At 45.6% G+C, this 14,549-nt stretch overlaps 1 protein-coding gene across 1 annotated transcript; it reads left to right on the top strand.

Moving 5' to 3' along the window:
* Nucleotides 1-418: 418 nt before the first annotated feature.
* LOC127341558 (uncharacterized) lies at nt 419-2,561 on the top strand. Its single transcript, XM_051367426.2, has 2 exons — nt 419-1,178; nt 2,243-2,561. The coding sequence occupies exon 1, from the start codon at nt 531-533 to the stop codon at nt 1,143-1,145; it is 615 nt and encodes a 204-aa protein (XP_051223386.1). The 5' UTR covers nt 419-530; the 3' UTR covers nt 1,146-1,178; nt 2,243-2,561.
* Nucleotides 2,562-14,549: the final 11,988 nt, after the last annotated feature.

Genomic DNA, 14,549 nt, shown 5'->3' with positions numbered 1-14,549 from the left:
TCGGCGCTCAGATTTGCGGCTCTGGCGCCAGTGCAAAAGAACTGTGTAACGTACTGCATCAAATTAATCGCACGCACGGCCATCCTTCGCGAGCTAACGGTCCAGATGATCCAAGCCAACATTTAAGTCTTGTCTTGACTACTTCCGGCCTGGCCGTCCGGTCCACGTCGCCGTCGGAATAATCCGAAAGCGCAAGCTAGGCCAGCACGTACGCGCGCGTCGCTATACCACGGTCCACGGCGCGCTCGATCGCGCGCGCGCGCGCGAGTGCAATCAATCGACATGTGACTGATCACGTATGTGACGCAACGCACACGATCGGAACCTTCGGGTCAGCATCCCCGTGATGAAGCATCCATGAAGCTGAGAGCTTGCCGGCCGTCGTCCTAATAGCTAGTATAAATTGCGGAGCTTGACACGGGAAATCCCGTCAAGGCTATCTGCACAGGCCCACCGCCGCGCGCCCACCACCACTGCCGAGTACCCTAGCAGGCGGCACACCAGTACGTGCTAGTGCTAGCTAGTCGATCATGGCGGCTTCGTTAGGATTTAACAGCAGCCATGAAGCATACTACTACCAAGCTGCTGATCCCCTCGTAGCAGCAGCAGCAGCAGCACACAGTGCCGCTCCGCTCAGCTTCCCCGAGCTCGGCGCCGTTCGGCCCTCCGACTACTCGCCGGCGCTGTCTCCGGGGTACTTCGCCGCGGCAGGAAGCGAGATGAGCAGCTTCCCAACGTCGTACTACTACTACAACGGAGCCGGAGCGTACGACGGCGGCGCGGCGAGGGGAGTGAGCGGGCGGTCGCCGGCGGGGAGGATCGGGTTCCGGACGCGGTCGGAGGTGGAGGTGATGGACGACGGCTTCCGGTGGAGGAAGTACGGGAAGAAGGCGGTGAAGAGCAGCCCCAACCTGCGGAACTACTACCGGTGCTCCGTCGAGGGGTGCGGGGTGAAGAAGAGGGTGGAGAGGGACCGCGACGACCCGCGGTACGTGATCACCTCCTACGACGGCGTCCACAACCACCCCACCCCCGGCAGCCACGGCGCGTCGCGGGAGGCGGCGTACTCGGCACCGGCGCCGCCCACCTGGACCTGGAGCGACCTGCACGCGGCGGCGGCTCATTCGTCCGAGTCTTCGTACTGAACTGAGCTACGGATGAACGGTAGCAGCCGGTTGGTATGTGCTACTATATGAATATGGTTCAGAATCGTCACGGATCCATATATGCAATTCGTTGGCCTTGGTGGTGTTGTGCTGTCACTGAATAACTCGATCTGTCGCTTCCATGTTCATCGCGGTGGGAACGTCGATCGACGGCATGCAGCATCTGTAAAAACAAAATAAACTGGTCTCCAACAAACAAACTTTTTTTTTTGTTTAACCCAACGAGGCCCATCGTCTATTTCCATCAAAGAAATCGCCATCGTTTTTACAGTGAAGCAGAAAGTAAAATAAGTAGTAGCAAGAAAGCAAAAGGGTTCTAAAGATGATGCCTGATGCACATCAGAACCTTTGAAGAAAATGTTAGCTCAACTTTTTTGCAATTTGTATATTGAACAGTTTGTTGATGTTGTTGGAGTAAATTGACAACTCTCATTTAGGAGATGGTTGAATGAGGAACAACACTATCTTTTAAGAAGGCTCTCTGATCTCATTATTACTTGTCCTTTTAGGTGTAGGGCAAGATAAACCAATGTGGTCCCTGACAAAATCTAGTCTTTTCTCTCTTAAATCATTGTACTAAAAATTACATGGTAATCTGAGAAGATGAAATTTTAAATATCCGTAAAAAGCAAAAATTCCTCCCAAAACTAAAGTATGGCTTTGGTTGATATGGCATAATGCAATAGCAACAAAAGACAATATAGAAAAAAGACATTGGCATGTGGATTTTAAATGTAGATTCTGTGATGAATTAGAAACAATTCATCATTTGTTTTTCACTTGTTCATCTGCAAAATATATGTGGAGTGTGGTGAGCCCAACTATAGGAGCTAATACTAGACCTGGTAACCTCACCCAATACTTTAGGTTGATTGATGTTGTTTTTCCTAGGAAGACAAATCTCCATGTTGTTGGTCTGGCTACTCTGTACTGGGCACTTTGAAAACTGAGAAACATAGCATGTTTTGAATTCAAAATAATTAAGACACATGCGGAAAGTATATATGTATGCATGTTCCTTTTTGAAATACTGGGCTGGGTTACAAAAAAGGTTGACAAGTAAGATATCTTGGCAGGTGCAGAAGCACTTCAGAAGATGGTGTTATCTTATCAGGTATCTACATCGACATATGTGATGTGAAGGCTTGATCCTTCGAGTTCGATGGAAGATGAGGAGAACTAGGTGGTGGCTGCGAAGAAACAATAAAAGTACTGAAGTTGTTTTGCCAGAGTTATGAAGGTGCTTTTGGTATTTTAATTGGGCCGTGCCTCTTGTCATCTAAATTCAGTTGGTTGAAGTGCTTTGTAATGATCGTGGATGCTCAGGATTTGGGGTCTGTATCTACCAATAGTCGGTTAGACAGTTATGTTCTAAGATATGTTTGACGTATTGAACTTGTAATGTTTCTTTTTCTTTCTTTCTTTTGTTTTTGGGTGGTGGTCCGAAGCTCATTTGAGCAGGACGATGTTGTTCCATTATCTTTTGATACTCAAACCGGGAGCCATGCTTCATGTGGAAACAAAAGGTTCTAAAGCAAAGAAGGGTAAAGAGCTGATTAAGCTACTTATTTAAATGAACACAAAAGGAACTCAGGGAAGCATAGTAGACACCAACATATAGGCATAACATCAGCTTCCAGATCATCAAGACTGAAGCAAGACCAATTTTTCTTTTCACAACACCATCCTAGCCTCGCCGTAATAGGTACCCAACAATGTCGAACTAACAGATGTTCTTGTGTAACTACCACCACGACTCCCATGCAATTATACAAGACCAAGAGAATAGATGGCTCATCCCGTGTTTCCCCTGCTCGGGTGGCATGGGAGCCCCCCAACCCTAGCCATCGCGACCCATAGGCCAAGTCTCCTGGACGCTTTCGCCTTTAGTGGCGGTGGCGGTGCCCGTCTTGTCGAAGTAGGAGGGCCGAGGAGACACACAGTGGCGGTGCATCAGGGCAGAAATTCATGGCGCCGAGGGCGGGTGCGTGTGTATGGTGGTTTGTGGGAGAGAAAGCAAGGTGGTGGCACACCTAGGGGCGGATTGGGCGAGGTGACGATCCTCAGCGGTGCCATCAGGTCGGCAGCGGTCTGGTTTTGTCTTCTCCTCTATAGTCGGCTGGTGGCGTGGGGGCTACTGGCAAACCAAGAATAAAAGTGGTTGGACCTGTTGTTTTTCGAGTTACAAATAATTAATCTTGTTCATGCCGGTTGGACCTGTTGTTTTTTGAGTTACAAATAATTAATCTTGTTCATGCCGGTGATGATGGTTAACAACAACGCTAAATAAATCTTGATACATTGGGACTTCAAGTGCAGAGTGTTGTGTCAGCAGAGTATTTATCCCACAAGGGTGACTCGAGTGTTTAAATCGAACTCTCGGGAAACTACACAAAGAGTATTCTCTTCTCTCTTCTTCTAGCAATCCTGCAAATAAATAAAAGCTTTGTGTCCCCAACTCCACCGTGTGGTTGTCAAGCACAAGGTTTTTGCGTAAGTAAATAAAACACAAGTAAAAATAAAGCGAGTAAAACTAGATGAAATAAAGTAACTAAGTAAAAACTGTAAAGGGGTTGATTGTTTTTGGTATTTTGGATGCAAATAAGAAAAGTAAATATTTTTATATTTTCAGATTAAAATAATGCAGAAAGTAGACAACAGGATAAAAGCAATATAAAGGTGTTTCTTATGATAAAACATGGACCGAGGTTTCATGGGTTCACTTGATTATTCTCTCTTTTAAGTTGTAGCGGAGAAATAATAATTCATCAGTGAGATATGAGATGCAAAATAATAATATGAGTAATATGCGCATTCATATGGGCATCAACTCCTAATATAGAGATGATGGAACACATCTCTCTTATACTCCACAGGAAAGGAAAACCTCCATACAATCCTGTATTAGGAATTAACAGAGCATAGCCTTAAGTACTTTGACATGATGTTTGAATATCAAATATGATACCTTGACAAAACAAGATCATCACTTTTTTGTACCTGACGAACATAACACATGCATTCACTTTATCCCTAGTGAGGTAGCAAAAGAAAAGCCAAAGCCACAATAGATCATGAATTTGTTGTCACTATTCAATCACTAAAATCATGCTAGTCCATCTAATACACACATCACCCCACACACGCTCTTACATAGAGGTTGGACCAGAACAAATACTTAAGAACGGGGTACATAATATGCATCTATCAATACATCTTACACATAATACGATCAGATCTCATAGCACAATATCATAGAAAAGGATCCACCACATAGGTATTACAAACATGGCCATAATCATGTGAGGCAGCTCATATGACACTAAGAACTATGAAGAACATGAGAGAAGTAGATCAAGCTACTGCCACAAACCCGTAGTCCAGAGGTGGGCTACTCTCCCTTGATCATGGTGATGATAACGAAGACGTTGGAGAAGGCGGAGATCCTCCGGTGGTGATCCTAACGGAGTTTCCCCCTCCAGTCTTCTCTGTTGCAGCCTCCATTTTCGTGTTTCTGTCTTTTTGTGGTGCTCTCCTCCCGAGAACTCCTCGAGGCCATATATATAGTGATTTTTAGGTCAAAATACATCGGTGCGCGAAAGAATTAGGTCGATTGGACGAACGACTACTAAAAGAGTATGGGTGGCGCGTCCTACATGTTTGGGCGCGCCATCTATGCTCTTTTGGACCTCAGGGCCATCCAGGCCTCCTCCAAAGCTCCAGGGTGCTTCTCCCGATGAAAAAGTGACGCTCCAAAAATCCTAAGTCAATATTACTCCGTATAGGTCTTTGAAAATGAAAATCACGCAAAACAGGGTTTTCCTGTTCTGGAGAGTTATAAACCAAATAAAGGGGATCATTGGTACATCCCCATAAATCAATGCAAAGTATGGTATTAACATCATATATGTTGCAAATATGTGTGAATTCAACATGATAAAGGACAAAGTTCATGTATGCATTTTACATGCATCATCCGGCCTCCTCGATATGTATGTCGATGAGTTCTAGTCTCCCTCTCTGAGATCTCCGCTGATTGGCGCATAACATCACTTGATATCTAGATCGGAATTGATCCGGTCGTCCACGCCCTTATCTTTGGCTAGCGAGGCTTCCTGATGGCATGACAAGAAGCTTCTCTTTCTTGTCAGTGCCATGAGGCATGTCTAAATATAGATTTTCATGGTATTGACATTGGTGATGAAAGGTATGGTGGCTGCGATTGAAGGCTGGTAATGGCGGAGAGGAGTTTTGGTTGCGATGGAGACTTGCAACACATGTTTTTTCCTGTGTATCCGGTGTTGATGACTTGCATCAGTGGCCTTGGCAGGAGGGGGCAGAAACACATGTGGATATCATTATTGGTGGTGCTTCTCGAGTACGGAGCCACAATTTTCAGGGTGAAAGCCCAAGGTCTTGCCATCATTGTTAGTGCCTAGAATTGGCCTTGTTGAAGACAATGTTTAAGGAACTCAGACCTTCTCCATGGCGAAAACTCTAGATCCTTGATCGTGCGAAAAACTCTCGTTTAGGAGATGGTTGAGTTAGGAACAAAAAATCTTTTGAGGGGCTATGTGATATGATTTTTTTACTTGTCTTTTGGGGTCAGGATAAACCAAGTTGGTCCGTGAAAAAAATCTTAGTTTTTTTTCTCTTAGATCATCTCCACCGACGGCCCCCAAATAGGCACCGACATCAATGCCAGCACACGCGTATGGGGGACTCCGGCACGAGTTCCTCCGTTTGGGAAAGGGTTCCCCACACCAGCGGCCCCAATACGACGGCCCGAATAAATGTCGAAAACACAAATTTTGATGTCCAATATAGTATGAGTCCCCCACCCCGTGATGTGCATATCTTAGAACTTGAGGGAAATCAAATTCACATATCCATCTATGAATATTCCGAGGAATTTAAACCAATTGAGGATCCAAAGATTGCAATAAGATGACATGGTGAAGAAACTTTAACAAAAGAAGAACGCTATTAAAAGGTCTAATGAACTAGTTGGAAAAACGATATTATAAGAGAGAAAGAGTGATCAAATGAAATAAGGAAGCTCTCCAAGGTTACTGCACAAAATAAATGTGATAGGACATAAAAATGCCGATACGAAAAACACAATATTTTTGGTATCTGGGCTCCGATTTTGATAAAAAATTAGCTTGTTTTCAAGATAGCAAAAAAAAAAAAACACTCGGAATTACATGGAGAGAAAATACCAACACCGGGGAGGTGTGAAACCCCCTCCCAAAACAAAAAACACAGCAAAACCTCCAAACTCGAAAACTCAATAGAAGATGCGTACGAATTTTGTTTTCAATGAACTTGGACTTGCTGAAAATATAACAACAAGATCAGAAGCATCACACAAAGAAACATCAATAAGCAATAAAATAGAGAGATACATGGTATGCAAAGGATTGATCTCCCCATGATGATATGATCAAGTTACTCAACCAAAAGCCCCTTTTGATGGTAAAACTACACACCCTATAACCCAGTCTCCCAACAATAACCTTGGGACCGGTAAAACGAATACCTAGAAAGGCTATTCCTTTGCCTTGCACGTCCACTTGATCTTGATGACGAGGCTTTACGGTTCCCTCAAGCTGAAATTCTTCAGTTGATCATTGTTACTTGGTGAAGACTCAAGATTTTCTCCCTATACACGACTATGGGATAGATTCATTAAAGAACATCTTCACATGTCCATTATCAACAAATGAGATCATGAGCTTTAATCATATGATCTTCTTGAGATTCTCATCATGAACTTGTGATTCTCAACCTTGATGGCGATCACCATTAGATGTCATGCTTTCATGGGCTATGTGAAATCCTCCTTTTGATGTAAGCCCATAGAAAGATACCTAAGCTAACCCCACATACAACGCATGAGAAATACATCATGGGATATCTTAAAAGCATGGTTGATAAATCTTACCATACCACGTGATCACATGATATCACATCATGCATTCTTTATGCTTAGTGTGTTGAACAACTAGAATACAATCTCCGCTCTTCATCTCTAATAATAAAACAGCGCTGTGATCATGGTATGTCGCGGTATTCTTTTGTCCATGGTACGTCTTCCAGCCACGAACTCGAGTTCCTACCGAACTCTCCTAGCCAATCAAAGTCGGGTCAATTTTATTTTTGTTTCTTGCTCAATTACCAAAGAATACGTCCATATATAGCATGTGTCCTCTGCCAATGATTACCACAGAAACCAACCAAATTGATTGGATAAATTCGCCCAACTTCGCTAGCCACAAGCTCAAAATCAAGTTCTCTAAATAGAGAAAAAAATCGGGGAGTCACCTGAAGGGGTGACGGAGCTCTAGCTCTAGGTGGAGGCCGGTTGGAAGCAGGTGAGAAGAGCCGGCAAGCGAGCGAGATAAAGGGGAGAGGTTGAACAAGTGGGAGGCATCGGAGGGGAGTGACATAGGCATCCCCAATGGGCCTGCCGATGAGGGTACCCGGGGTTTACTGAAGGCCCACGACCCGAAGATTACAAAGCCCGGAAGCCCAATAAAGTGTCGATATGGAAGTTAGAGATATATTAGGAATAGACTTGTAATTATATGGGACGAACTCAAAGAGTCTCCCGTTGTTTGTAACTTGTACATCACGAAACCCTCGACTCCATCTCCTATATAAGGGGGAGAAAGAAGGATCGATTCATTGTCAACACAACCCTAACTTTTAGCAGTCGAACACTTTTTCGACTGAAACCTTCGAGATCTACTTGTCCTCTACTTTCCACGAAACCCTAGTCTAGAACTTGTAGGCATTGACAAGTCGATACCTTGTCAATTGGCGCCATCTGTGGGAACTAGAGGCGACAAGGAGCTAATCTCGATGGCACGTTCAACATCTTCGACATCTTCGGTGGCAAGCAACGCGATGGACGGAGGTAAACAGATCAAAAATGGTCTCATTGATTTTGTTCCTCACCCTCCCGCCCGTTTGGATGCATATGCCCTTCTGTAAGAGCCAATGGAGATGAAGTTTGGGAGCTTCCACTTCTGCATCGGGAGAGAAGGATCACATCGTTTAGTGTCACCGATTTGTTTGGGACCGTTAGCAGTTGGTTCCGATTTCTTGGGATCATCATCATCAATCAAGTCAAGCGACGGGGAAATTTCGTCGGCAAGCTGCGTCAAGCCCGCCGTCGGAGATCTCGCCAATTTGTTTGGCGGGATGTCTTTCGGGTTGTTTATGGACTCCGATCTGGACAACGACTCGAAAAGCATCGATAGCTTCAACTTCATCGACAAATCTACTTCTATTCGGGAGATCTTCGCTGATCGTTACGACGTTGTCACCGACCCCGAAGATGAGCACACAACGCAAACATACCATCAAGTTTGTGTGATCAGCGAGTCAAGTCGTCCAGATGAGGAAGCATCAGAGGCTTTCGATGATTTGGGAAATCTATACATCGATCCCGCTGACCTCACACGAGGATTGGGGAGTAAGTACGTCGGGCTTACACCTCGCCAGAGGTTACAACTTTCGCAAGCATCTTGGGACAGAGCGACAAGAGCTATGAACGGTACAGAACCGATGACTACCACGGCCACGGTGGAAGAGCTGCAAGCATATCAATATAGACTCGCACGCGCTAGCTGAGAGTTGGAAAAACAAAGGGTGATACTCGAGCAAAGAAAAGCTGCAGCCTCCGTGTCGAGCAAGCGAAGAGCTGAGCAAAGTCGACAATCAAGAACCTCGGGGGATAATCATAGAGAAACTCGTGATAGAGGAAGATCTCGGCTGCAGCATATACCTGAGGGCGAGCGGGAGCATCTGATCCAAAACCTCAACATGTCTTTTATGTCGATAGATACAAGAGAAAACATCATCCCAAAACACCGGAAGCTGGATACATGGCGACTCAAGCTTATATATTGGAATTCAGGCCACCTCCTGGAGATCCAAGAGAAGCGCTATACAACATAGCTATGGCAGGAGTTGGAGCCATGGGAACAACGTTCGCAAGCACAAGCGCACCACCTGAAGGTGCGCCGAGGCGAAATAGTCCTCGACCCGCCGTGGTAACACAAGATCCTCCAAGGACAGGCGACACAAGAGACACAACGACACAAGCACGAGTCGATAGAGCATGGCAAGAAAGGAGAGAACTTCAACATTCACCAGAAGTAGATGAGGATGATATGTGTGGGCTCCTTTGCTTTACTCGACGAGTTCGTAAAACTCGGGTTCCGTTTGGGTTTAAATTACCTGACAACTACAAAAAAATGATGGTTTGCAAGATCCTGAGGACTGGTTAGTCGACTATCTGGAGACAATGAAGTTGACAGGTGGAACTAAAGCAACTGCCATGCAGAGCATCCAGGTCCACCTAAGCGGAGTGGCAAGGTCATGGATAAAAAAGTTACCAGCAGGATCCATCGACAGCTGGGAAACTTTTGAGGACATGTTTGTGAAAAACTTTCTATCCACATGCAAGAAACATGCATCAATAGAGCAGCTGAGGTCCTGCTGGCAGAAGTTTGATGAGCCAATGAGAACATATATCCAGAGGTGGAACATTATCAAAAATTCGGCAGAAAACATATCTGACAAAAGAGAAATAGATGCGTTTGTGGCGGGGATCCGAAGAAAGGACCTAATCGAGGACTTGGGAAGGAATAACCCGAAAACAATAGCAGCGCTCATGGAAATAGCGAATCGCTGGGCAGATGGAGAGGATGCTATTCAAAACAAATGGCACAGGTCACCTGATGACGACCGCAACAAAAACAATCAAAATAGACGACGTTTTTCTCGACAGTTCTCAGACTACGATGGCCCTGGCCAAGTAGCGGCTGGTTTCCGAGGAAATAGTAGAGGAAATAATCGAGATGACTATTAGAGGAGTAACGAGCAGCGCAGTGACTACATGGATGCTCCCCGATCTAACAGGAAAAATAGTGGACCAAGGTTCCAAAGGCCATATGTATTACCCGAGGATCTTCTGAACGGACCATGTCAGATGCACTTCTTTCTCGATAATAATGGGAAAAGACAGTCGGGTTATCTCCAGAAGGACTGCCGAACTTTCCTAGCATTGCATAGATACGCAGGACATACCAATGCGCATGCAGCAAGCAGGAACCCTCAAGGGCCAAGGAGCGAGATTCACCTTCCACCTCCACCTACAATTACCGATGAAAATCGACATCAGTTGCAATTGGCGGCAGCCCCAACTAACGGTCATTATATTCAGAAGGGCAGACCCTCGAATAGGGCCCAGAAGGTGATTTCGCGACAAGTTTATATGGCAGAGAAGATGCCTCCACCAACGATTGAGTACTTGAATTGGTCGGCACAGGACATCGGTTTCACCCAAGCGGACCACCCGCAGCAAGTTCCACGACCAGGGCAGTCAGCTCTGATTCTGCCAGCGGTGATTGCAGGATTCGACGTTTCACGTGTGTTCATGGATGGAGGGAGCAGCTTGAACCTTATGTACGCAAATACATTGAGGAAGATGAACATATCTCTGGCAAATTTAACACAACTGACACGCGATTCCACGACATTACACCGTAGAAGCCAAGCTATCCATTGGGAAAGATCAATCTCGACGTTCAGTTTGGAACTCGAGAGAATTATAGAAGAGAGAGGCTGGAGTTCGAAGTCGTAGATTTCCCATCGCAGTATCATGCTCTACTAGGACGACCTGCTTATGCCAGATTTATGGTGGTACCACACTACACATACTTGTTGTGGAGGCTCCCTGGACCCAAGGGCCCAATTACGGTAATGGGGAGTTTTTCCCTAGCAGATAAGTACGACAAAGATTTCCACAGGTTGTCAGAAACCTTCGGGATGCAGGCATAATACATGGCGTCAAGGTTAACAACTGATTATGATGAGTTGCCTGATGGAGGGAGGCTGCTGAAAGAGAAAACTTTCGACACCTCCAAGAATTCAAAGGAAGTGCAGATTCACCCGACAGATCCTAAGAAGATGACAGCTATCGCAACAAACATGGATAGCGCATAGGAAAGCGCGCTCGTCGAGTTCCTCCGTGAGCGTTGGGAAATCTTCGCATGGTGTCCAGCTGACATGCCAAGAGTACCCAGGGAACTTGCCGAGCACCCCCTTAATCTGGATCCAAGGGCTAGGCCAATTCGACAACCTTTGCGGTGTTTTTCGGAACCAAACCGCAAAGCTATGCTATTGGAAATTAATCGACTCCGAGAAGCAAACTTCATCAGGGAGCTGCACACAGAGGCCACATGCGTAGCTAACCCAGTTCTGGCCCCGAAAAAAATACTGATGTCCTTCGCATGTGCGTCAACTTCACGTGTCTCCATAAACATTGTCCAAAGGATCACTTTCCCATCCCGAGGATTGATCAAATTATCGACTCCACAGCGGGATGCGAACGTCTTTCCTTCCTGGACGCATATTCTGGTTACAACCAGATCCGCCTAAAAGAAGAAGATGAGGTCAAAACAGCTTTTATAACCCCTTATGGCGTGTTCTGCTACAGAACAATGCCCTTCGGGTTGAAAAACGTGGGAGCTACCTATCAGAGGATGATACAAAAGTGTCTCGCCACGCAGATTGGCAAGAACGTTCAAGTGTAAATCGATGACATCGTCATAATAACAAAACATGGATTGTCTCTGATTGATGATCTTCGGGAAAACTTCGACAACCTTAACAAGTTTCGCCTCAAGCTAAACCCGACGAAATGCTCCTTTGGCGTTTCCGCAGGAGAACTCCTCGGATACTTGGTATCAGCGAGAGGAATTGAGGCGAACCCTGAGAAAATACAAGCCATCGTGACAATGAGGAAGCCCACGAGCGCAAGGAAATACAGAAGCTAACAGGATGTGTTGCAGCTTTGAGCAGGTTTGTCGCCAGGCTAGGAGAAAAAGCGCTGCCCTTCTACGCGCTCATCAAGCAAGGAGAAAATTCGAATGGAACGAAGAAGCAGACAGGGCTTTCGAGCACCTCAAGCGTACAATATCGACACCTCCAATATTGGTGGCTCCAAAGGAAAAAAGAACCTCTCCTGCTGTATATTGCAGCCACACCTCAGGTGGTCAGCACAGTTCTTGTTGTAGAAAGGGAAGAAGAAGGGAAAATCAATGGAGTTCAAAGGCCGGTATACTTCATCAGTGAAGTTTTATCGCCTTCAAAACAGCGTTACCCGCATTATCAAAAGTTGGCATATGGGGTGTTTACGACTGCAAGAAAGTTGTGCCACTATTTTTCGGCACATCTGATAATAGTGGTCAACGAGGCGCCTTTATCAAACATCCTAAACAATCCAGAAGCTACGGGCTGTGTCTCCCTTTGGGGAATAGAGCTTTCCCCTCGGGACATCACGTATGAAAAACGAAAAGCAATAAAGTTGCAAATTCTGCCAGATTTCGTCGCAGAGTGGATGGAGCTGCAAACCACGGGACCCCCTGATTTGTCGAGTACCTGGCATATGAACTTCGACGGGTCTAAGAGAGTAGAAGGAGCTGAAGCAGGCGTGATATTAGTGTCACCCCAAGGCAAAAAATGAAGTATGTACCGCGGATGACATTCCCCAATGCATCCAACAATGAAGCAGAATATGAAGCACTCATACATGGAATGAAGATGGCAAAGGAGTGTGGCGCGACTCGATTAAAAATCTTCGGCGACTCCTAATTGGTGGCTCAATAGGTGATGAACCAGTGCGATGCAGTCAACGACAACATGATAGCATACAAGGAGGTATACAATGAACTCGAGAAACTCTTTGATGGACGCGAAGTAAACCATATCAACAGACTCAACAACGATGAAGCCGATGTTTTGGCAAATATCGGGTCACAGTGTTTACCGATACCACCTGACGTATTTTGGGAAGAGATAAGGGAGAGATCAACTAAGGCGAAGAAAACATCGAAGCAGCCGAAGAAAAAAGAGAAGCATGAAAAATAGTCGGGGGCTCCAATAGTCCTAGAAACAAACACATCGGAAGATGAGGAGGAACCACATGAGGTTATGATGGTACAAGTTCCTTGGATACAAGTTTACGTAGCATATATCCTGAGGAAAGAAATACCCGAAGATCCGGTAGAGGCAAGATGAAATATATCGGGAGTATTGCAAAGGTGCGTCACACCCGAGGAAGGAAGAGTTATACTGAAGGATGTACATGAGGGAATATGCGGCCACCATGCTAGCAGCCGAGCAATAGCAGCCAAAGTCTTCAGGGTAGGTTTTTATTGGTTAACCGCAGTAGAAGACGCAAAAGACATAGTCCGCACCTGTGATGCGTGCCAAAGGTTTGCGGCAAAACCTCATTCTCCGGTAGCAGAGCTGATGCCAATACCATTGGCATGGCGCTTAACTACCAGTAACTTCGGCAGATGCAGCATCGGTGGTGAGCATCATCAAGGGCATAGTCTTTCGATTTAGTGTTCCTAACAACATAGTTACAGACAATGGCAGCAATTTTACCTCCAAGGAATTCAAGGCGTACTGTGCAGAGGTAGGCATCAAATTACACTTTGCATCAGTGGCGCACCCGGAAACCAATGGCCAAGTCGAAAAAGCAAACGACATCATCTGCAACGGTATAAAGAAACGGCTGTTAACACCATTGGAGAAAGCTTGACACACTTGGCTAGATGAGTTGCCTAGCGTGCTATGGAGCATACGGACAACACCCAACACAGCGACGTAAGAAACTCCATTCTTTTTGGTCCATGGAGCTGACGCGGTGCTCCCGATAGAAATAGAACATAACTCCCCAAGGGTGGCGAAATATGATGAAGAAGCTTCGAGAAAGGCGCTAGAGGATGATGTCGATGCACTCGATGAAGCTAGAGATGAGGTGTTGTCAAGAGTCACCAAGTACCAAAAGGACCTGAAAAATTACCATAGTCGATGTTTGCGACCGAGGTCCTTTCAAGTTGGCGACCTGGTTCTTCGGCTTACGCAGGACAGCCATGAAAAATTCAAGTCACCGTGGGTAGGACCATACATCATCACCGAGGTGACCGTAGGAGGAGCATACATATTGAAGGACAAGAAAACAGGGGTCGCAGAACCAAACCCCTGTAATGTGGCGCAACTTCGGCGTTTTTTACGCGTAGAAGTCAAAATAGAGTTACATATGTAAACATACAATGTACTGAAAAGCTCGCGAGTTTTCAGACGCACTCTTTTCCGTTCAGGGCACCGAGTGGGGTGATACGTCTCAAATGTATCTATAATTTCTTATGTTCCATGCTACTTTTATGACAATACTCACATGTTTTATACACACTTTACATCATTATTATGCATTTTCCGGCACTAACCTATTGACAAGATGCCGAAGAGCCAGTTCCTGTTTTGTGCTGTTTTTGGTTTCAGAATTCCTACAAAGGA

This window comes from Lolium perenne, chromosome 3 (genome assembly GCF_019359855.2).
Source record: "Lolium perenne isolate Kyuss_39 chromosome 3, Kyuss_2.0, whole genome shotgun sequence".
NCBI classification, from domain to species: domain Eukaryota; kingdom Viridiplantae; phylum Streptophyta; class Magnoliopsida; order Poales; family Poaceae; genus Lolium; species Lolium perenne.
Note: the sequence above shows the minus strand (reverse complement) of the source record. Positions and strands in the feature narration are given on the sequence as shown.